This window comes from Globicephala melas, chromosome 17 (genome assembly GCF_963455315.2).
Source record: "Globicephala melas chromosome 17, mGloMel1.2, whole genome shotgun sequence".
Lineage (NCBI taxonomy): Eukaryota > Metazoa > Chordata > Mammalia > Artiodactyla > Delphinidae > Globicephala > Globicephala melas.
In genome coordinates, this window is record NC_083330.1 from 38,710,233 (window position 1) to 38,732,154 (window position 21,922).

At 36.8% G+C, this 21,922-nt stretch overlaps 1 protein-coding gene across 9 annotated transcripts in view; it reads left to right on the top strand.

Annotated features, from left to right (window-relative positions):
- DPY19L4 (dpy-19 like 4) overlaps positions 1-21,922 on the top strand; it is a 62,336-nt gene that overhangs the window by 19,190 nt on the left and 21,224 nt on the right. For all 9 annotated transcript variants that reach the window (XR_009559577.1, XM_060287428.1, XM_030862908.2 and 6 more), the window contains 7 exons: positions 49-194; positions 8,738-8,861; positions 14,625-14,759; positions 17,245-17,376; positions 17,478-17,576; positions 18,135-18,208; positions 21,367-21,525. Coding sequence is in view for 8 of the 9 variants with exons in the window: in XM_060287428.1 (XP_060143411.1) it covers positions 49-194; positions 8,738-8,861; positions 14,625-14,759; positions 17,245-17,376; positions 17,478-17,576; positions 18,135-18,208; positions 21,367-21,525 (869 nt within the window). In the remaining variant the exon portion in view is untranslated. The remainder of the gene's footprint in view (positions 1-48; positions 195-8,737; positions 8,862-14,624; positions 14,760-17,244; positions 17,377-17,477; positions 17,577-18,134; positions 18,209-21,366; positions 21,526-21,922) is intronic.

A 21,922-nucleotide genomic window follows, 5' to 3' on the forward strand; every position in this document is an offset into this window, starting at 1 on the left:
ATATATTGTCATCCTATTATCTCCTTCTCTCTTTTTTTTCCCAATTAGGAGATTATTGAGCCAGTATATTTCTATATTGGCATTGTTTTTGGATTGCAAGGAATATATGTCACTGCTTTATTTGTTACAAGTTGGCTTATGAGTGGAACTTGGCTAGCAGGAATGCTAACTGTTGCATGGTTCATTATTAACAGGTAAGAAAGATGTTTTTAATTAAGTTTTACAATTTTTTGTGACTGTGGTAGAGTTCTAAAAATGGCTCCCCCCTCCAAACCTTCCATGCCCTGATTCCTGCCTGTGAATATGATGAGATTTCATCCCTGTGATTATGTTGTGTTGTACGGCAGCAGTCCCCAACCTTTTTGACACCAGGGACAGGTTTCCTTGAAGACAGTTTTTCCACGGAAGTGGGGTGGATGGGTCAGGCAGTAATGCAAGGGGCAGATGAAGCATCGCTCGCTCGCCCGCCGCTCAACTCTTGCCGTGCAGCCCAGTTCCTAACAGGCCGTGGACCAGTACTGGTCCGTGGCCCGGGGGTCGGGGACCCCGGTTATACGGCATAGTTGACCTTAAGTAGGAAGGTTAGCTGGTGGGCCTGATCTAACCGTATGAGCCCCTAAAAGTGAGCAGCTTTGTGCAGCTGGTACAGAAGGGAAGTCAGAGATATTTGAAGCATGAGAAGGCTTTGGTGCCTTGTTGCTGGATTGAAGTTAGGAGGAAATGAATTCTGCCAACAACCAGTGAGCTTGTAAAAACTCTACAAGCCCCAGTTGATGCTTTGATTTTAGCTTAAGGAGACCCTGAACAGAGAATCCAGCCATACTGTGCTGGGTTTGTGAGCCAATGAATCTGTGTTATTTTAAGCCACTACATTTGTGGTCATTTGTCATGCAACAGTTGAAAAATAATACACCCACCTCTATCTCTCTATTTTCAACCATAGCAACATTGGCATACATGTCTTTCCTCACTTATTTAAAATTGATGACATAGCTTCATGAAAAGAAGGAAGAGGCATCAGATATATCAGTTTTAAGTTAACCACTATATTAATCTATGACAGTGTGCTTTGAATAATAAATCCATTCCTTTTGGTGATTAAAGGAGCCTCAGTTCTTTAATAGTGAGTACAAAGAGAGTAGGGGATGGGACTTCTTTGAAATGGAGAGCTAAAATTTTCTTGGCATTGGTCAGTGTCAAAAATTTATTTTTTGAATGATCCTTTTTTGGCTTTTGAAAGTGCTTCCTCTCCATAGCACTTTCCCCTCATAACACTTAACGTGATTAAATTTTAGAAAATGAGACCTTTCTTCTGTTATATGTTTTCTTTTGCAACTGCCAAATGAAAAATATGGTACTTCAAAGACACTGAGTTTCAGATTTAGGGCTATATCTCTTACTGGGCTTTGTTTAGGGTCACATGCTGGCAATAGTTTGAAGTAAACGATTTTAAAAATCTTCCTTAGAAGTTTTAAAGTATGGCTGTCCAGCTTTATGAGTTATCAGTATATTTCTTCTTAACTCATAAAGGGAGTACAGGGATGAACCAAACTTTATTATTATAAAAGCAACATATGTACATCATAAAAAACTTGAAACCAGCAAAAATAAAATAATAAGTTCACATTCCCACCACCTGGAAATCACTCAGCATTGTTTATATCTTGGTGCATATTCTTTTGGACCTTTTTCTGTTGTGAATACGTGTGTGTATACATGTATGTATTTGTGGTATATGTATGTATATATATGTATATATTTTTTAAACAAGATGAGATATATTGCACATACTGTTTTATATGCTGCTTTCCTTATTTAGAAGCCTCTGCCTTTCTATTTCAGTAACTTTTTTATCTTTTCTAATACCCAGCCCATATTAGAATTTCCTGTGTTGACCCCAAAATACCCTCTATAACTGGTTTATCCAAACCAGTATTTAATCCAGGACTACATATTGCATCTGGTTGTTACATTCCTTAACTCTCTTTAAATCTAACATAGTCCCTTTTTTTTTTTTTTTTTTTTTTTGCGGTAAGTGGTCCTCTCACTGTTGTGGCCTCTCCCATTGCGGAGCACAGGCTCCGGACGCGCAGGCTCAGCGGCCGTGGCTCACGTGCCTAGCTACTCCGTGGCATGTGGGATCTTCCCGGACCGGGGCACGAACCCATGTCCCCTGCATCGGCAGGCGGACTCTCAACCACTGCGCCACCAGGGAAGCCCAGTCCCTTTTTTTTAATGACAGTTGGCTTGTTGAAGGGACCAAGTCAGTCGTCCTACAGAATGTCCCAATGTCTGGATTTCTCCTGTTGCTTCCCTGTGGTGTTATTTAACTTTTCTCTCTGTCTTCTGTATTTATGTAATCTGGAAGATACCTCTAAAGGCTTGATGGATTCAAGATAAACAATTTTGGTTAGAATATATTGTTGATGATGTAGTTTTCATGTTCTGTGACTTTACAAGTTACAGGGTATTTAGTTGGCCTAACCCTAGTGAAGCTGAAATTGCTGGTTTGAAGGATGACAGTCTGATCTCTCCATTGAATAATTATGTTTTCCTCTTATGACTATAAAACAATCTGTGTGGTGTTCTGGGGCATCAAATGAACGTCCTTTTCACCATTAACAATATACCCAAGGGTTATAACTCTAGTTGACAGCCTTTGCCTAATTTAGGGTTTATAAAATTAGGGTTTTCTATTTTCATTAGCTTCATTCTTCAAAAGTAAAATCTTCCTTTATTAACCAGGTTCTTTGGTTACCTTTAAATTCAGTTACTATTAGAAAGTTAGGACAAATGCTTAATTTCACTTTAATTACCAATTTCTTTTAAGAGATTGTTTTAATAGCTGTCTCACACAGTGATAAAAAGCATTTTCTGGTGTTCTCCTTTTTAAGCATCTTTCTGTACTTAGAGATTTTCATTGATTCAATAGGGCTAAAATACATTACCATCATTATTCTTTTTCTTGCTTAAATTTTTACAGCATTGGTCGATAGGAGTGCTTTCAGACTGGCTCCCGAGTTCTTTTGACACATCTTCATTAATCTTTGAAAGTGTTTTGTTTTCTGGCTCAACAGGAAGAGCAGACTCACCTTGTATATTCCAATGAAAGATTTGCAATTAGCCTTTTCTCTCTGGAGCTTTGATTCCCTTTAGTGTAAAATAGTATTAGAGAATCTGGTGTGGATGCCAGGGGTATAGATGACTTCTTGTTAAGTCAGGAAGTGCCCGTTAGAGAATATTTTAAGTTGCCATGTACTCTTCTAAAATTTCATTAGGATTCATTGTTAGAAATTTAATAGCACACTCACAGAATTTATTTCAGTGCTAATAGACTAGTTCTAGAAATTTCTTGCTTTTTAGAGTGAAAGTGTGTTTCGTATACAGCATTATTTAAAATAGAGACCTTCTAAAAGGATTGCTTTCTTGACTATGTGATGCATTAGTCATTGCTGTATAACAGATCAACCCAAAACTTAATAGCTTAAAACAACAAACATTATCTCTCACAATTTCTGAGGGTCAGGAATCCAGAGTGGCTTATCTGTGTGCTTCTAGCTAAGGGTTTCTTGTGAGGTTGAGTCAGTAGTTGGTTGGGGCTACAGTCATCTGAAGGCTTGACTGGCCTGGATCATTTTTACTTAGTTCACTTCATGTGGCTTTTGCAAGAAGCCTCAGTTCCTTGCTGGCTGTTGGCCTAGAAGGCCTTAGTTTCTCATCACATGGACTTCTGCAGAGGGCTGCTCACAGCTTGGTTGCTGGCTTCCTTTAGAGTGAATGATCCAAGAGAGACTGGAGTGAATGTGTCATAGTGGAAGCCAGCTATCTTTAATAACCTAATATCTGAAATGATAGGACATCACTCTGCCATATTCTGTTGGTCATGCAGACTAATCGTGGCACAACATGGGAAGTGGCTACACAGGGTGTTAATACCAGGAGGCAGGGACCGTTATGAACCATCTTGGAGGCTGGCTGTCACCTACAATGAACTTTAATATTCATTTCATTTAATCCCTAGATCTTTCTCCATCAGAAGTTCAAAGAGAAAGACTAGGCAACTTTATCATGTAAAAATAACAGCAATTAAAGAATAATAAGACTCCCTGTCAAATAAATTATTTTAAAAATCTTAGTGAGAATTGTAAGGAAATTGCCTTATTTAATTATAATTCAGTTGCCTTATTAACTTGCCTTGTTTAATGCTACAATATATCCTGGGTAGCTGGAGCAGGAGTTAGGTAGAAATATTAATCTGATATATTCTGTTAAAGTGTATCTTTTAGCAATTGAAACATCTAAGCAAGTAGCTTTTTCTTTATGTGTTTGTTTTGCATTGTTTATTGCATTGTTTATTTATTTATTTATTTTTTGGCCGTGTGTGTGTGTGTGCGGCATGTGGGATCTTAGTTGCCCACCAGGGATTGAACCCGTGCCCCCTGCAGTGGAAGCACTGAGTCTTAACCGCTGGACCTTAAGGAAGTCCCATATTTGTATATATTTTATACTGCAAAATATATTTGAATGCCATGAAAGAGTATGCTGTCTTTTTTATTTATCAGCTTTGGTTTATATATGATTGCCTAGAAAAGTGCAAAAAGATGATTAGTCATTCCATTATATTATGATTATTAGTTGTGTTCTTAATGATGTTTTGTGATACTCGTTCCTTAATATTAGAAGTAGAAAGCAGGATTATAAAATAGCTCCTGTTTGTTCAAACTAAAGGATGTAGGTATATTAGAAAATTCAAGAAAATTTCAGGAAATAGCACTGTGCATATAGTAGTGGGGGGAAATCAGAGGCAGATGACTCCCTTTGATCAGACTATCACCAAAATGGGCTAACCTGAGTCCAATCTTCATGTATAAACAATATAGAAATTGCTCTTGGTCCCCACTGATCTTCTTATCTACAAATATATCCCTGAGAATCACTTTCAGTGGACACATGTTTATATTTGAAGAGCAAAGAAAATATATCTGATTAAAAGTCTATACTAAGTTTAATCTTTGGCCTAAAAAGGGTAACTGTGCACATCGGTGATTCACAAAAGGGTAAGATGCAAGGAATGCACATGTCCCAGAGTTAACAAAAAATAATGGTAACACATGGTGCTGGGTCTGTAATAATGATATTGGTATACTCTGGATGCTTGTGGAAGTATAAAGTTTTTCAATTTTAGATGCCAGTTTTTCCCAGGAATTTCATTGTATTCCAAGGAAGTAATTCAAAAAAGAAGGAAAGAGTTCACTGCTTCAATTTATTTATTATAGTATTATTTGTAATAATATGAAAAATTAGAAAACAACCTAAATTTAAGGGAATGGTTAGGTAAATTGTAATATGTCAGTGCAAGGGAACATATAGCCATTAGAAGTTATACTGATATTGCATAGGTGTTTTTCAACTTTCACACATTATACATTGGATTGACATGCCAAGCTGTTTTTCACATCTAATCTAAATCAATGTTTCTCAAACTTCAGTTATATATATTTAAAACTTAATAATCATGGATTCCATGTGTTGATTTCAATAATCTGAATGATAATGCTATAAATATAAAGCATTAAACTATGTTTTTAAGCTCCTTATGTATTGAAACCAATTTACTAATGAAGTAACAAACCAGTGAAATATTAACTAAAAACTTTAATGTGAAAAATTATATTTTGCTAACACCAAATTTCTACTCTCTGTGTATGACAAACCTACACAGTTAGGTACCGTGAGATGACTCATTTCTCATCATGTTGCTCTGTTCAGTCCATTATGAAATCTCTTTTTTTTTTCTTTTAGCACAGTGATCAGTACATCATTCTGTTTTTACTTAGCAATACATCATTTAGTATTTTTTTTCTGATTTTTTTCTGGGGAGACCACAACAGTGAGAGGCCCGCGTACAGCAAAAAAAAAAAAAAAAAAAAAAAATGAAAACACAAAAACTCAGAGTTAGCTGATCTCTGGGAATGCATCCATAGATGAAATTGGTAAAAGTAGTTGTTATTTGAATTGCTGGTTTGTGCTGCTGTCTGCTAGACTCTGCTGCTGGGGAGGAAAAAGTGAGTCTCATTGGATTTTGTCACATCCCACTAGTAGCCTTCTGGTTCTCACTACCACCAGGCATGGATGGTGTGGGGAAGAGCAAGAGTAGCACAAGTGTTCAGGACTGTGGCCGTGCGGATGCTTGTTCACGTGTAGAGAATAACTGGCAGAGACCCTACTCAGCTGCAATGACTAGAGGTTTCCTTCATCCCTTCTCCAGACAGTGCTTCTGGTGCAGAGTTTTATAGGTTTCACTGCACTAAGCTGTGTGTTGGGTAGGGGTAGTGAGTGAGTCTTTGGAATGAGGATTGCCAGGTTCACCTTCCCAATTCTAGGCTGATAGAGTGGTTGGCAGAGTCCTGACTTGAGAATAGACATCTTCTCCTTCGTACTTCCTGACTTATGACATGTGAATATCTTGTTTTGTCTTTTAGAAAGCTAACTTTCACAACAATTTTTCATAAATAATATTGCATGAAAGTAGGTGGCCTTTAGAATACATGATGTTCACTAAATGGTATTGCAGCAATCAAATCTGGAAAAGAAATACTTATTGCACACATAGTAAAATAAATTCCAATTGGATTAAAGAATTAAAAGTTAACAGTGAAACCAATGATCACTATACAAAAACATTGGTTCCTGTTTTGTTGTTGTTGTTGTTGTTGTTGTTTTTGCGGTACCCGGGCCTCTCACTGTTGTGGCCTCTCCCGTTGCGGAGCACAGGCTCCAGACGCGCAGGCTCAGCGGCCACGGCTCATGGGCCTAGCCCCTCTGCGGCATGTGGGATCTTCCCGGACTGGGGCACGAACCCGTGTCCCCTGCATTGGCAGGCGGACTCTCAACCACTGCGCCACCAGGGAAGCCCTGGTTCCTGTTTTTAAAAAACGTTTTTAATAGATAAAGCCAGAAACAATGTAAGTATATAACAATAGGAACTGGTTAGATTATGATAAACCTGTACAGTTATGTGCCATGACCATTCAATATTCTTGAAGTATATTGACATATATACTATGGAAAGATGCTCATAATATATTGTTAAGTAAAACTAGTTCATTACAGAGTTGTAAAAGAGATAAGATCTAATACTGTTTACTAGGTTCTGGACACTGTACTAAGTTTTTTCCAGCTTTTATTTCATTTTATCTTCATGTTTTTAATTTATGTATATATATTCAATTACATATACATTCATAGAACACAGGTTATTTTCTAATACGTTTTAGAAGTTTTATTGAGATGTAATTGGCATAGAATAAACTTGTACATATTTAAAATGTAGAAGTTGATAATTTTAGACACACTTGTGAAACCATCAACAAAATCAGTATAATACACATTATCATACCCAAAAGTTTCGTTGTGCTCCTTGGTAACCTCTCCCTTTTTCCTCTTCTTACCCCACCTCTACTGCTGTAGAAAATCAGGAAAGATCAGGAAACCAGTGATCTGCTTTCTGTCACTATAAATTAGTTTTCATTTTCTAGAATTTTATATAAATGGAGTCATATAGCATATACTTTTTCGGTTCTTTTTTTCCTCCACTCAGCATAATTATTTTGAGATTCATATATGTTGGGTGTATCAATAGTTCATTTCTTTTTATTGCTGAGTAGTATCCTATTGTATGGCTATACCACATTAAAAAAATTTTTTTTTAATTTATTTAATTAATTTTTTTGGCCATGCCGCGTGGCTTGTGGGATTCTAGTTCCCCAGCCAGGGATTGAACCCGCACCCTCGGCAATGAAAGCATGGAGTCCCAAACCACAGGACCACCAGGGAATTCCCTGTACCACAATTTGACTGAACTAAATTACACGCAAGAATTTTGTCTCCATTAGGAGAATTATGCAGCAATTTTCATGAAGTTTTTTAAGCAATAGCACCTTTGTTTTTTGTGTGGGAAATAGCCATTAGGTTTATGAGATCCAGATTTAATTATTGTTGGGAAGGGAGTCCATTGTGATGTGAGGATATGCATGGGAGACAACAGGCTCTCAATGAAAACTGATAGAGGAGAAACTTAGGAGGAGCCTGCAAAGACATTGTGTTTGATTCTGGAGATTTTCAAAGCTCTCTGGATCTGTCACATAAAGGACTACTGTAATGTTAATTCTGGGTAACCTGCTGATTGAAAAAAGTATTAAACTAGATATCAGAAGATATGCATTGTAATCCTAGTTGTGTCACCTACTAGCTATATGACTTCATTAAGTCATCACCTCTCTGAACTTCATATTCCTTTTATATAAGGATTAGTATAAGAACTGTGGATCTGCCAGGCCTGCTAGTTATGTAGTGCACATTGTGCTCTAGAGAGGGATAGCCATCTTGTTAAGGGAAGGGAGGGTGGGGGGCTGAACTCCAGTGTACTCTGCAGCAAGCTGTGTGTTGTAGCATGAGGCTGTATCTGCCCAGAGCAGGGATGCCTTTTTCAACTTCTCACAGAGGCCCATCTATTCATCAAGCAGACACAGCAGCACTAAGTCTTCCTGGGTGGGAGGTAAGGTAAGGGTGAAACACTATTAATTTGTTCAAAGATGCTGTATAGGTAATGGTGGCTTTGTCCATACCTACCTCACAGGATATGGAGAACAACAGTGTGTGAAAGTGCCTTGAAAAGTATAGTGTTACACAAATATAATGTCTTGCTATTTTGCTGTTCATCTGTGGTTTATTTTAGGGTAGATACGACAAGAATTGAATACTCCATTCCTTTAAGAGAAAACTGGGCACTACCATATTTTGCATGCCAAGTCGCTGCACTTACAGGCTATTTAAAAAGCAACTTAAATTCTTATGGAGAGGTAAGATACAAATTTATTTGTCACAATTCTGATGTATTGCAAATGTGGTACATTATTTTAAAGCTATTCATATTAAGAGTTAAATTATACTCAGTGAAACCTGAACTACACCGTAAAGGATATAGTTAGGTAGTCTTGTTATAACTGTTATTCTGTAATCTGATTGACAGTAAATTATATTTATGAGAAAGGAGATGTTATATTGTTTTAGTGCAGTTATTTGACAAATATATGAAGAATATCTTATTTTGAAAATTAATCTGTCTCGTTATTTTACCATTTCTCTCACTTCTGGAACATTGATGGCCTTTAATCATCACAAGTTGAAGAATATTAATGAAGATATAAAGAGTGACTACAAGGGACAACAATGTAGCACTGCATATTTTGTTTGCCCGTATGTTTTCTGTGACTGAGGTGTAGGTAAGCTAGTGAGCTTCAGGAGACTATCCTGGATAGTTTAGATTCTTAGTGTTGTGCTCTTGTTGTTGTTGCCATAAGCCCTTTCAGCAGTCAAGTGAAGCTTAGAGACTCTATCAGAATAATGATTTTAAATGCATAAAATAAAATAAATGTGATTATAAAAGGCAACCAATTACACTGAAATTGACTTAAATGTAGCAATCCTTTGACAGTCTGTCTGCCTGTCTTAGGTTAAGAATTCCTGGCTAGAAAAAGGGACTGTAGGGACCTGGTTGGCCAGGAAATTGTATTTACTTATGGTTCCTTTTTGAAATCTCTGAAAAATGTTCTTTCCTCCTTTCAGTGATGTCAGATGTCCTGAGCATAGCAAACTTTATTTCATTTTTTATAACACTAGTATTTCCTTTCTTATCTAAAATAATAAGAACACATTTCAGATTTGTAATTTTCCTTTTGTTGGTTTTGTATAAACAGCTTTCTGAGAAAGAATATTTTCTATAATAGGGAGTATTTGAGTGTTTTCCTGTTAGATTGTGTAGCTGTCTCTTAGGAAAGAATAGTTCTTCAAGTTTTTTGTTTTGTTTTGTTTTGTTTTTTTGTGGTTCGCGGACCTCTCACTGTTGTGGCCTCTCCCGTAGCAGCCTCTCCCGTTGCGGAGCACAGGCTCTTTTATTTTATTTTACTTTTGGCCATACCGCCCAGCACGTGGGATCTCAGTTCCCCGACCAGGGATTGAACCCGTGCCCCCTGCAGTGGAAGCATAGAGTTCTAACCACTGGACCGCCAGGGAATTCCCTTTCAAATATCTTTTTTTTCTTTTTTTAAATATCTTTTTAATAAAACTATTATTCTTATTTATTTTAAAAGAAGGAGTTTGGAAAAGGTAGAATGAAATGTAAACTTATTTTTTCCCTTCTATACTATATTTTATATTTTTCTGAATAACTTATTTTTATTGCCATGTTATGTATTCTTTCTAGTATTTTTTTAAATTCTAACTTTTTTAAATTAAAAAAGTAATACAGGGGATTCCCTGGTGGTGCAGTGGTTAAGAATCCGCCTGCCAATGCAGGAGACACGGGTTTGATCCCTGGTCTGGGACGATCCCACATGCCGTGGAGCAACTAAGCCCATGCACCACAACTACTGAGCCCACACACCGCAACTACTGGAGCCTGCACACCTAGAGCCCGTGCTCCGCAACAAGAGAAGCATCCACAATGAGAAGCCTGTGCAACACAACAAAGAGTAGCCCCCACTCGCTGCAACTAGAGAAAAAGCCTGTGTGCAACAACGAAGACCCAATGTAGCCAAAAAATACATATATAAATAAATAAATTTTTTTTAAAGTAATACATCTACATTGTACAGATGGTAAAAAAAAAATTCAGTCATTGCAAATGGATAGATATACAGTGAAAAGTATATTTCCATTCAGTTTACTGTTGTTTACCAAGGACTTGGTGCTTTTTGAAGGGATCCAAGAATAGCTTATACTCCTATTTTAGTTTACATTTTGTTTCTCCTTTTTTATTTAACCACAATTATTTTTCTCTGTTTTGAAAGTATTCCATAATATTCTCCCTTCTTCCCTCCCCTTCCTCTTTCTCTTTTTTCCTCTCTTCATATTAAGGTAAAGGAGGAAAATTGTCCTTAACAGTTATTTGATTATTTATAACTAACCACTCATCTGGTATTCAAGAGTACACAGCAAGAGCAAAATATCTATGAAAATATTAAAGGAGTAACAATATTAAGGATTCTATAAAAACATGGTAGTAAAAAAAAGCAAGTTTACTGTATTCTTAACCCTTCAGCTTAAAACTCAATTTTTTAAAAAGCAAAACTGCTCTTTCTGCCTATGATGGTGCCCGTTAAAAATCTCATGGCACAGCGTGGGCAAAGAAAAGAAGTAGGTCCTAAAGTTTACTCTTGACTATACCCATTCTGTAGAAGATGAAGTCACGGATGCTGCCAACTTTGAGCAGTTTCTTCAGGGGAGAAAGTGAATGGAATAGCTAGGAATCTTGGTGGAGGTGTTGTAACAATTGAAAGAAGCAAAAACAAGATTACTGTAACTTCTGAGGTGCCTTTTTCCAAAAGGTATTCGAAATACCTCACCAAAAAATATTTGAAGAAGAATAATCTGTGACTGGTTATGCGTAGTTGCTAACAACAAAGAAAGTTATGAATTGCGTTACTTCCAGATTAATCAAGATGAAGAAGAGGAGGAAGACGAGGAATAAAACTCAATTATCTGGTATATTTTGTATGAGTTCTTGAATAAAACTTAGGAACCAAAAAATATATCTATATAAAAAGCAAAACTGTCCAATCCTTCAGTTATGTTTGCTTCCCCTTGAACTTACCCTGTACACACATGCCTTTGTGTGTGTGTGTGTTGAAATCTAAAGAAGGTTTGTACCTGAATTAATAGTATTGTATCAGTGACAATTTACTGTTTTTTTTTTTTTTTTTTTTGCGGTACTCGGGCCTCTCACTGTTGTGACCTCTCCTGTTGCGGAGCACAGGCTCCGGACACGCAGGCTTAGCGGCCATGGCTCACGGGCCCAGCCGCTCCGCGGCATATGGGATCTTCCCAGACCGGGGCCGAACCCGTGTCCCCTGCATCGGCAGGCGGACTCTCAACCACTGCGCCACCAGGGAAGCCCAATTTCCTGGTTTTGACAGTGTATAATGGTCGTGTAAGATATTGTCATTGAGGGAAGCTGGGTGAGGCAGTCCATGAGAATTCTTTTTCTTTTATGGCTGTGTTGGGTCTTTGTTGCTGTGCACAGGCTTTCTCTAGTTGAGGCGAGAGGGGGCTACTCTTGATTGCGGTGTGCCGGCTTCTCATTGCGGTGGCTTCTCTTGTTATGGAGCACGGGCTCAAGGCGTGCGGGCTTCAGTAGTTGTGGCACGCTGGCTCAGTAGTTGTGGCTCGCAGGCTCTAGAGCGCAGGCTCAGTAGTTGTGGCACATGGGCTTAGTTGCTCCGTGGCATGTGGGATCTTCCCAGACCAGGGATTGAATTTGTGTCTCCTGCATTGGCAGGTGGATTCTTAACTACCACACCACCAGGGAAGTCCCATGGGAATTCTTTGTACTGTTTTTGTAACTTCATGTGAACTAATTAAAACTAAATATATATATGTATTTTTTATTATAACTTTTTTACATGCATTCCTTTTCTGGGGGGAAGGGTGTATAATTGTATGAATTTTTATCATGTGTAGTTTCAAGTAATCATTACCATAATCAAGATGTGTATGTATATATACACACACACTATACGTCACTTATGTTACCCCTTAATAGTCATATCTTTCCCTCAGCCCTAACCTCTGGCAACCATAGATTTGTTCTCTGTCACTGTAATTTTGTCACTTTGAAGGGTTATGTAAATGGAATTCTGTAGCATGTTATCCTTCAAGATTGACTTTTTTCATAAAGCCTAATGCCATAAACACCTATCCAAGTGATGTTGCATGTACCAGTAATTTGCTCCTTTTTGTTACTGAGTAGTAGTATAGGAACATGGATATTTTAATCATATATTTTGTACTTTGCTTTCCACTCTTCAGACTAGATCTCATGGTCCCAGTTGCATCAGGATATCCAAGCTCAGATCTTTTGTGCAGTTACATGGAGCCATCCAGAGATATCTGTGGTTGATTACTGAAACCCATTTACTGTTACTTAAGTAATATATATAAAAAAGCTGACAATAAAGGCATAGTTGAAAATGAAGTGAGAAAGGTAAGGGGTAGACAAGAGTGCATAGAATTTTGAAAATGTCCAGAGAAAGGAGAAACTTAGGTCATTCTCCAGATTGTGTTTGACATGTGTTCCTATTACTATTATTATTTTTAATTTGGCGGCACCGCACGGCATGCGGGATCTTAGTTCCCTGACCAGGGGTCCAGCCTGGGCCCTGCCAGTGAAAGCGCCGAGACCTAACCACTGGACCGCCAGGGAATTCCCTCTATCATATTTTCACCGCATGTTCTTAGAGTAGTTTGAGAATAAACCTTTGGAATTGGCAATTTGTTTCATTATACTGTAGCTTTTCGCTAGCATCCCCAAAGTAATCTCTAAGTGGCCAGTAGGTTACTTAAGCTGAATCTAGATCTGACCCTTCATTGATTTCTGGAGCTGGTTTTTCTGAGGATAATGGTTTTAGGCCTGTTTATTACAGTTCTGTTGTTCCACATGAGAAGATTTCCAGAACACTTTCTCTTACAGCTATGGTGATAGATAGAGCAGAAGCTTATGTTATTCTATTAGTGCTGAGCCCTTCTGGGCCTTGCCCTTGATATGTGATCAACTGGTGGAATTTTTCCATCTCTTTCATTTTGTTATCTGGTCTTAATCTTATTCAGGATGCTGAAAAATTCTTACATCTGCTGATGGTCTGAGGTATCTCTGACTCTGGAATTTATCATTGAGTATAGTCAGCTGAGTCTGAAAGATTTAGTTTTGGAGAACACAGTTCTTATCTTAGGTTTCTTGACTTGACTCTTATTGTCCTTTCATTGTTCTTATCAGAACCAATTGTTTTGACACTATGGCTGATGGAGGAATTAGGAATAAAAAGGTAGGTCCCTAGAAGAAGTTGAGACTGTTGCTAGAAATATGCTAAGACTTGGTTTCTCACTAAGGGATCACTTGGGAGATGACATTTGGAGGGACAGAATAGACTTTAGCCAGGCATATTTCAGGCAAGGGCAGTGAAATCCTTGTGTTTAGTACTTTAGCAGATGAAAACAGCTGAGAGTTTTACATGGTTGACAGTATAAACTTTGGGAAAAGGTAAGGCCACACTGTGCTGAAAGGAAATGAAAAAAGAAATGGACTTTTTTCCATGGGGTGTGGAATGGGCTGAGACATAAATAGACTAGTCACATGGAAGCTCTTAGGAAAATATGAAGCACCAGGGAAGTGAAAATGTTATAGAGTGAAAGGAGTTACTTCCACTGTAACTAAAGCCGAGCAGTCAAGTCTAGTAAAAGCCACCATTTAAAAATATTTATTCCTTTATCTCTTTTGGGGTGAAAGAAAATTGTACTGAATTTTCTTTTTTTCTTTGTCTTCCTGAAGTTCTCAGTATAATGTTGAACATTGAAGGGCAAGTGGTTGATTTCTCTTTAGAGTGCTTGATTTAAGATCTTATTGTTTATGTAAGGATTTAATAATTATGTGATTTAAAAACAAAGTTTCAAAAATTGTATAGCCTTAAAGTGGAAGCAGTAACAGAGCTGCAATATTTGAGGTAACAACCTCACAGATTTTTATAGTAATGAAGCTGTTGATATTTAGTTTCTTTCTTTGTTTTCCCTAGAGGTTTTGCTACTTGTTGATGAGTGCTTCAACTTACACATTTATGATGATGTGGGAGTACAGCCACTACCTCTTGTTTCTTCAAGCAATATCTCTCTTCTTGCTAGATAGTTTTTCACTGGAGCAAAGTGAAAAGGTATTATGGCATTTCAAAATTATTATTTTAAATCTAGAGAATAAATGTCTTTATAGGGTTGTATAAAACCACTTAGCTTTTAAGCTTAATTTGAAATGTTTTAATAGGCTCTGATTTATACTTCTACTCAAAAGGTTGCTAAACTTATTCTCCCCTAGTCCTTTTAGAAGCACTTTGAAATTCCCTTAAACATGGTCTGCTTAACCAGAGTCACCCCTGTGCTTCCTCTCTATTTCTAGCTACTTCTCCATCTTCCCTTTCTGTTTCTTTAAAAAAAGAAAAAGGTGAAATATAGGAATGTACGAAAGAGTATATGCATGCTGTGTATACAATGTATAGAAAAAATATGAGTATTTGAACACCCAGGCCAAGATATGGAGCATATGAACACTAGAAGCCCCTTTTTCTCAGTCACATCCTGCTCCCTCCCCATCAGAGGCTAACTGTCCTGAATTTTGTTAATCCTTTCCTTCTTTTTCTTTGTTTTTTTACCACCTCTCTGTGTATTCCTAAAACTATGTTGTCAAATAATGTATTGTTTACTTTTGCCTGATTTGCTTCTGAGATTCATCCCTGGTGATGTACAGAGCTATATTTCATTCATTTTTATTTACTGGTGTATTCTATTGCTGATGAACATTTCAGGTTTTTTCCAGTTTATTGTTCATATGACCAATGCTGCTGTAACATTTTTATACATGTCACCTGGCACAGAAGTGCAAGATTTTTCTAGAATATATAGTGGAATTACAAGTCAAATTCATAGTGGAATTACAAGTCAAAGGATGTGTACATATTCAATCTAACTAAAGATACCAAGCCTTTCCCCAGAATGGTTATATCAATTTATACTTGTCAGCACTAAAGGTTCCCATAAACATTTTGTTCCTTTGTTTCTTTATCTTTTTCTCTTTTGCCCTCTCATCTTTTTTTTTTATTTATAAACATGTATTAAGTATTTAATATGTTGTCTAAGCCAGAAATTTGGGAATCTTCTCGCTCTTCTCTTCCTTTTCTTCAGATGGTCCAGAATTCTGATGAGTACCAACATTTAGGTTATTTCAATAGAGAGAATTTAATATAAACAATCATTAACCAAGTATAAAGTTGTTAACTTGTTAAATGAAAAGGTAATAAGTACCTGAAAGTATTATAGAGGTAGCAACTTCAGGAAGCAGCTACCTCCCCTAGAGCTGAGGGCTGAAAGGAAGAATTTGGAATTATTAAAACGTAGAAGCTTAGAGGAGGGAACCCCGTGGAGCTGAAACAGACTTCTGAGGAAGGGCCACTGCTCAGCTTTGCTGGTATCTCTGAACTGGGGAGAAGGGCTCTGTGGAAATGGGACCCAGACTTCTGAGAATGGTACTCTGGCCAGCTGATTCTGCCATCTCTGGGGTAAGAAGATGTGATACAGCTCGTTCTTCAAGTGTTAGGGAAACTGCAGCTGCATCCAGCTGCCTTAACAGGAAGGAATTAACTCTGTTGGAGTGAAGAAGCATTGCTGAGGTGATCCTCCCGGGAGCTGCAGGCTGCAGTAAGGAACACGCCCGTGCTCTCTCCTCCAACTCTTATTATCTCTCGCTAACATGGATTGGCAGAGATTAATAGAGAGCCAAATGAAAAAGCAGAAATGTAGACTGAAGAAGCCGGCCCCAGCATTATGAGGCCGGGATAGAGGGATAGGTTTGGAGCTAAGAGAACCAGCAGCCAAGATGAAAAAATAGAACATGACCAGCACCCAGAAGATCCCATAATGCCCTCTCTTGTCATTGCTTCAGCCTCCTGACAGTGAGGTATCTTTTTAAAAAATGGCTCTGGCCTTTTTGGGATTTTTTTTCTTTTTTTAACTTTTAACACTCTGCCTTTTGATTCCTCCCCCTCCCCCCAACTAGTGTCTATATTTTGTCTTAGTTCTCCCCTTTCTAAAAGGAATTTATTTTATGGCAGATTAAATTATTATACTATAGAATTTTAGAAAAGAAATATAGTAAGACATAACTTTCCTGGGAGATCTTCTATTAGGAAATTGAATTTAACTTTCTTATTGTCACTGTTAAATGGACCAAGTGCGAAATCCTTTTCTCTGGTGCTACATTTCATGGGAGTATATTTTCACTGGATAGGTTTTGGGAACTGCTGCTAATGGTTATGATTTTTGATTTATGCAGCTTGATGTTGCATAGATGGACAAGACAAACCAAGTGAAATTAAGTCAGAGCCTGGGATTAAAGAAGGTTTTTCCAGTCTGATTTAGACATCCATGGTTTCAAAGCTTTTTACTTTGCGGAGAGTTCTTTCTAAAAAGGAAGTGATAAATTAGTTACATCCCATGGCATTAAAACTACGAATTGAATGGTTGTAAATATAATACTGTCCAAAATTATAGTAGAGCATTTACTTTATAATTGTAGTCAAATCTTACGTAATGAAAATATGTACAATAAAATTCATTTAATTCTCATTCATTTTATTTTTGTCCCAACAGGTTCATGAAGTTTATAAAATCTATATATTTTCTCTCTTTCTGGGATATTTACTGCAGTTTGAGAATTCGGCTTTATTGGTATCTCCTTTATTAAGTTTTGTAATAGCCTTAATGCTTGCTAAGTGCCTTCAGGTAATTAGAATTGCCTTTTTATCATTCTTGGGGGGAATTTTTAAATTGTTAATTTTTTTAAACCTCACTTCTTTGTTCATATAATTTTCCTCCCTGCATAGCTGAATGTGAAGAAAGGAACTTTCGTGGCTAAAATAATGAAAGTGATTAATTTTTACTTGGTGTGTACTCTGACAGTGACATTGAATATTATAATGAAAGTAAGTAACTCTGTGTTTGAGATTCATGTGGTAGAGCAAATTGAATAATGAAATATACTGGGCTAAATTTTAACGAGAATAATGGGATAGCAAAGTAAGAGTTTGTACAGTAACATGTTTAGTTGAACAATAATCATACCTAGTATATTAGGTGCGAAAATAGGATTCTGAGTCTTTCCTATAGAAATACTTTTTAAAAATTACACTTTATTTTTCATTTAATTTAAAATGTCATCATTACCCAATTAACACTAAGTAATATATGGAATAAATTCAGATGAGTCAAAGACATTCAAAAGAGTGGGTAAGTTATTTAAGCCAGGTGGGATAAGGTTAAAATCTTCTTACTACCCCATTATAGTTTTATGCTTAACTATAAAGTAATGTGATTGACTATGCCAATAAATCTCCTTGCTTCATAGTTAGATCATGTATTTTTAATTCATATTTTTTGTTTTGTGGTCTTGCTGTATTTTCTAGTTCTAGTATTGGACTAAAGCATATTGCTATAAACTTAGCTAATAGTTCTTTGTTGTAACTAGTGTTTTTCTCCTTCAGATGTTTGTCCCCCACAAAGAAAATGGACATATGCTGAAATTCCTTGAAGTAAAATTTGGACTAAATATGACTAAGTAAGTTTTAGATTATGTAAGTTTACCTAACTCTATAGCACTTAGAAGATAAAGAGCAAAAATAATCAAAGGAGGGAGTACACACCTAATTACATACCACTTAGAAAATAATTTGGGATATTACAATATCTAGAAGAAATAAGACATCAATACTTTTCTCATTTAAAAAAAAATCTCATTTAGGTCTTTTAAAATTAGATATACTTAAACCTCAATAGCATCACAGTATGTTGAGGCTACTTTCCTTGATGAGGAGTGATGATACAATCTAAGGTCAGAATAAATTAAAGATTTAAAATGAATAAAGAACCAAGGAAATTTTAACCACTAACTGCAAAATGTTATATTACAAAGAGTATGGGTGTAAATCAACTATAGTTCAATTAAAAAAAAAAAAGTTCATGATATACTCCAAATCTATACTTTAAAAAAAAAAGGGCATAGGCATTAAAAATGGGGTGGTCAGTAAGATATTTATTTCATAGCAAAGCATCTTATCTTTGGTCATAATAGTGGATTGGACCAGAAGCTGACTTTTTAAATTCAAAAATAGTGTTGTACCTTTTGTTGTTTAAATGCATTTTTTAAATCTAAAATGAAATAAATGATTTTATGTACTGATAGAGTCCATTTGCATAACAGAAAATATATATTTACCTATACATATCTCAAGTTCATATAGTAGACCGTAGAATCTTATAATCGTTTGCTGGGATTACATGGGATTTTAGATACTGTGAATGAAATTTTATGTTGTGATATATCAGTTAACCAAGTGTTTGACATTGCTTAGACACTGGAGAAGCCTTCTGAAGTGTAAATCGTATATGGCTATCTAGTAAGATAAAAGGATCCTTTAAGAGGCCATGTGCTTCATAAAGGTAGGGACCATGTCTTTTTCAGGTGTATTTGTAGGCCTGACACTCATCAGGCAACTAGTAAAAGTTGGTTGCAGACCTCCATAATTGACTGGCCTTTTCACTGATTTTCTCTTTAACCTTGGAAGACTCTAGAATGAGCCTAGCATTAAGCTCTGCTTTTGTCCAGTGTTTCTTAGTTGATGTTCTATAGTGCGCCTTTGTTCCTCATGTCAGGTACTAGGCTTCACAAGGTAATATACTGGGTATTTTAAGATTAAGACTTATTAATCTTGTCCTTAAGAATATTGCTGGCTCATTAGATAGTTTTTATACAATTAATGGCATGGGTGGTGTAAATAATAAGTGCCTTATGTGCAAATGTGCCAATTGGATATCAGGATTTGTAATTCACCAGAATTTCAAGAGACATTTCTGTTGAGACGGAATTTTAAGAATCAGTAAAGAGGGCTTCCCTGGTGGCGCAGTGGTTGAGAGTCCACCTCCTGATGCAGGGGACACGGGTTCGTGCCCCAGTCCGGGAAGATCCCACATGCCGCGGAGCGGCTAGGCCCGTGAGCCATGGCCGCTGGGCCTGCGCGTCTGGAGCCTGTACTCCGCAACGGGAGAGCCCACAACAGTGAGAGGCCCGCGTACCACACACACAAAAAAAATAAATAAAATAAAAAGATGTTAAAAAAGGGGCTTCCCTGGTGGCGCAGTGGTTAAGAATCCGCCTGCCAATGCAGGAGACACTGGTTCGAGCCCTGGCCCGGGAAGACCCCACATGCCGCAGAGCAGCTAAGCCCGTGTGCCACAACTACTGAGCCTGTGCCCTAGAGCCTGCGAGCTGCAGCTACTGAAGCCCGCGCGCCTAGAGCCCCCGCTCCGCAACAACAGAAGCCACCGCAATGAGAACCCGCGCACAGCAACGAAGACCCAACGCAGCCATAAATAAATAAAGAAAAGAAAAGAAAAGAATCAGTAAAGAAGTGTTAATAAATATTTATTTAATGTGCAAGATACTGGGCCAGGTACTCTGGGGGATACAAAAATGACTACGATCTAACGCATAGCAGATTGCATTAAGCACTATAATAAAGGGATAATTAAAGTGCCATGGGAATATGGGGAAGGAAGGATTGAGACGGGGGTTATGGAAAGAATATCATTAAATTGGAATTTGAATTAGACCTTATAGAATCAGTTACTTTAGTAGGCAGATTTTTAAGACGTGCTTTCGTCCTAGGTACAAAATATTTTGATGGCAGCCTCTTTGATACAGTTGTATAGCTGTTTGGCACATTGTGAAACTTTAACCTTTTAGTTTAAACCCAGTGATTTGTGAAGCATTCTCAATCCATCCGTGAGCACTCCTGAACATCATTCCATCGCTCACCTCTTCCCCCAGGGCTAGGAATTTGAGAATTAAATGGAGGTTGAAGATGGATTGGGAGTGAGAATGCAGATAAATCTACGTATAACTAGGAGGCTTGTTGATTATATTTAGTGTGGGTTAAAAAAAAAAAAGTTTATCCTGACTGTTATAGCTCAAAAAACTTACATTTCACATTTTATGATTTCTGTCTTAATAATTAGATACCTCTTTTTAAAATGGGTCCTAGTCAAGTTACATTTATCAGTATAAAACAGGGCTGTCCAATAACAATATGACATTAGTTGCATACATAATTTTCTAGTAGTTGCATTAAAAAAAAGTAAAAAGAAATAAGTGAATTTCATTTCAATAACGTACTTTATTTAATCCAATATATTAAAAATGTTATTTTAATGTGTAAACAATATAAAATTATTGAGATATATTTTGTATTTTTTAAATTCCTTTTTTCTTGATTTTTTTATCTTTGAAGTCCAGGGTGTATTTTGTGCTTAAAGACTATCTCCATTTGCACTGGCCACATTTCATGTGCTATTAGCTACGTATAGCTAGTGGCTATCATACTGGACAGTGCTGTTAGAGGTTAGACAGTTGAATTTTTTTGTTATCTTCCAGGTAAAAATAGAAAGTAAAACTCCCCTAAAACTGTATTGGGTTCTAGAGATGGTCACATTGCTGGATCATAAAAATGTAGTTTTAAATTTATTTAGGGCAGTTTGTTGAGGAGGGTTACTAATGCTATTATTTTCATTTATAAAGGGTATGACCTTTCTGTTGTAAGTTAACGGATTTAGGAAGTGCGTTTAGTTTTGTCTTAGTTTTTACTGAGATGGAAAAAATAATTTTAAGTTCAGTACTTTAAAACATCTGTGATTTTAATATCATGCTTTTGTTTTCTGTAGGAATTTTACAATGAATTGGCTCCTATGTCAAGAATCCCTTCAAGCACCATCTCAAGAATTTTTTTTGCGATTGACACAGTCTTCTTTATTACCTTTCTATATTTTAGTGTTAATTACTTGTTTTCTTTCTATGATTCAAGTTATTTTTAGGAGAATTAAGTAAGTACCTAGGAGAACCAATCATATTACTAACTAATAAATTATGGAAATATAGAAAACTTATTTTTAATATCCTTCCAATATTTGTGTGTTTTAGAGTTTCTAATTGAATTCTCTCTTTATCAGTGTATAAAATATCATTATAAGTTAAGTAGATGAAATTCAAATTTAAGCTTATACATCTAAATATGTAAGATTCATATTTATTTATTTAGGCAGTGCCGGGTTTTAGTTGCGGCACATGGAATCTTTAGTTGCGGCATGCATGCTGGATCTAGTTCCCCGAGCAGGGATCGAACCCAGCCCTCCAGCATTGGGAGTGTGGAGTCTTACCCACTGGACCACCAGGGAAGTCCCTGTAATGTCCATTTTTAATGCAGGAATAATATTTAAATAA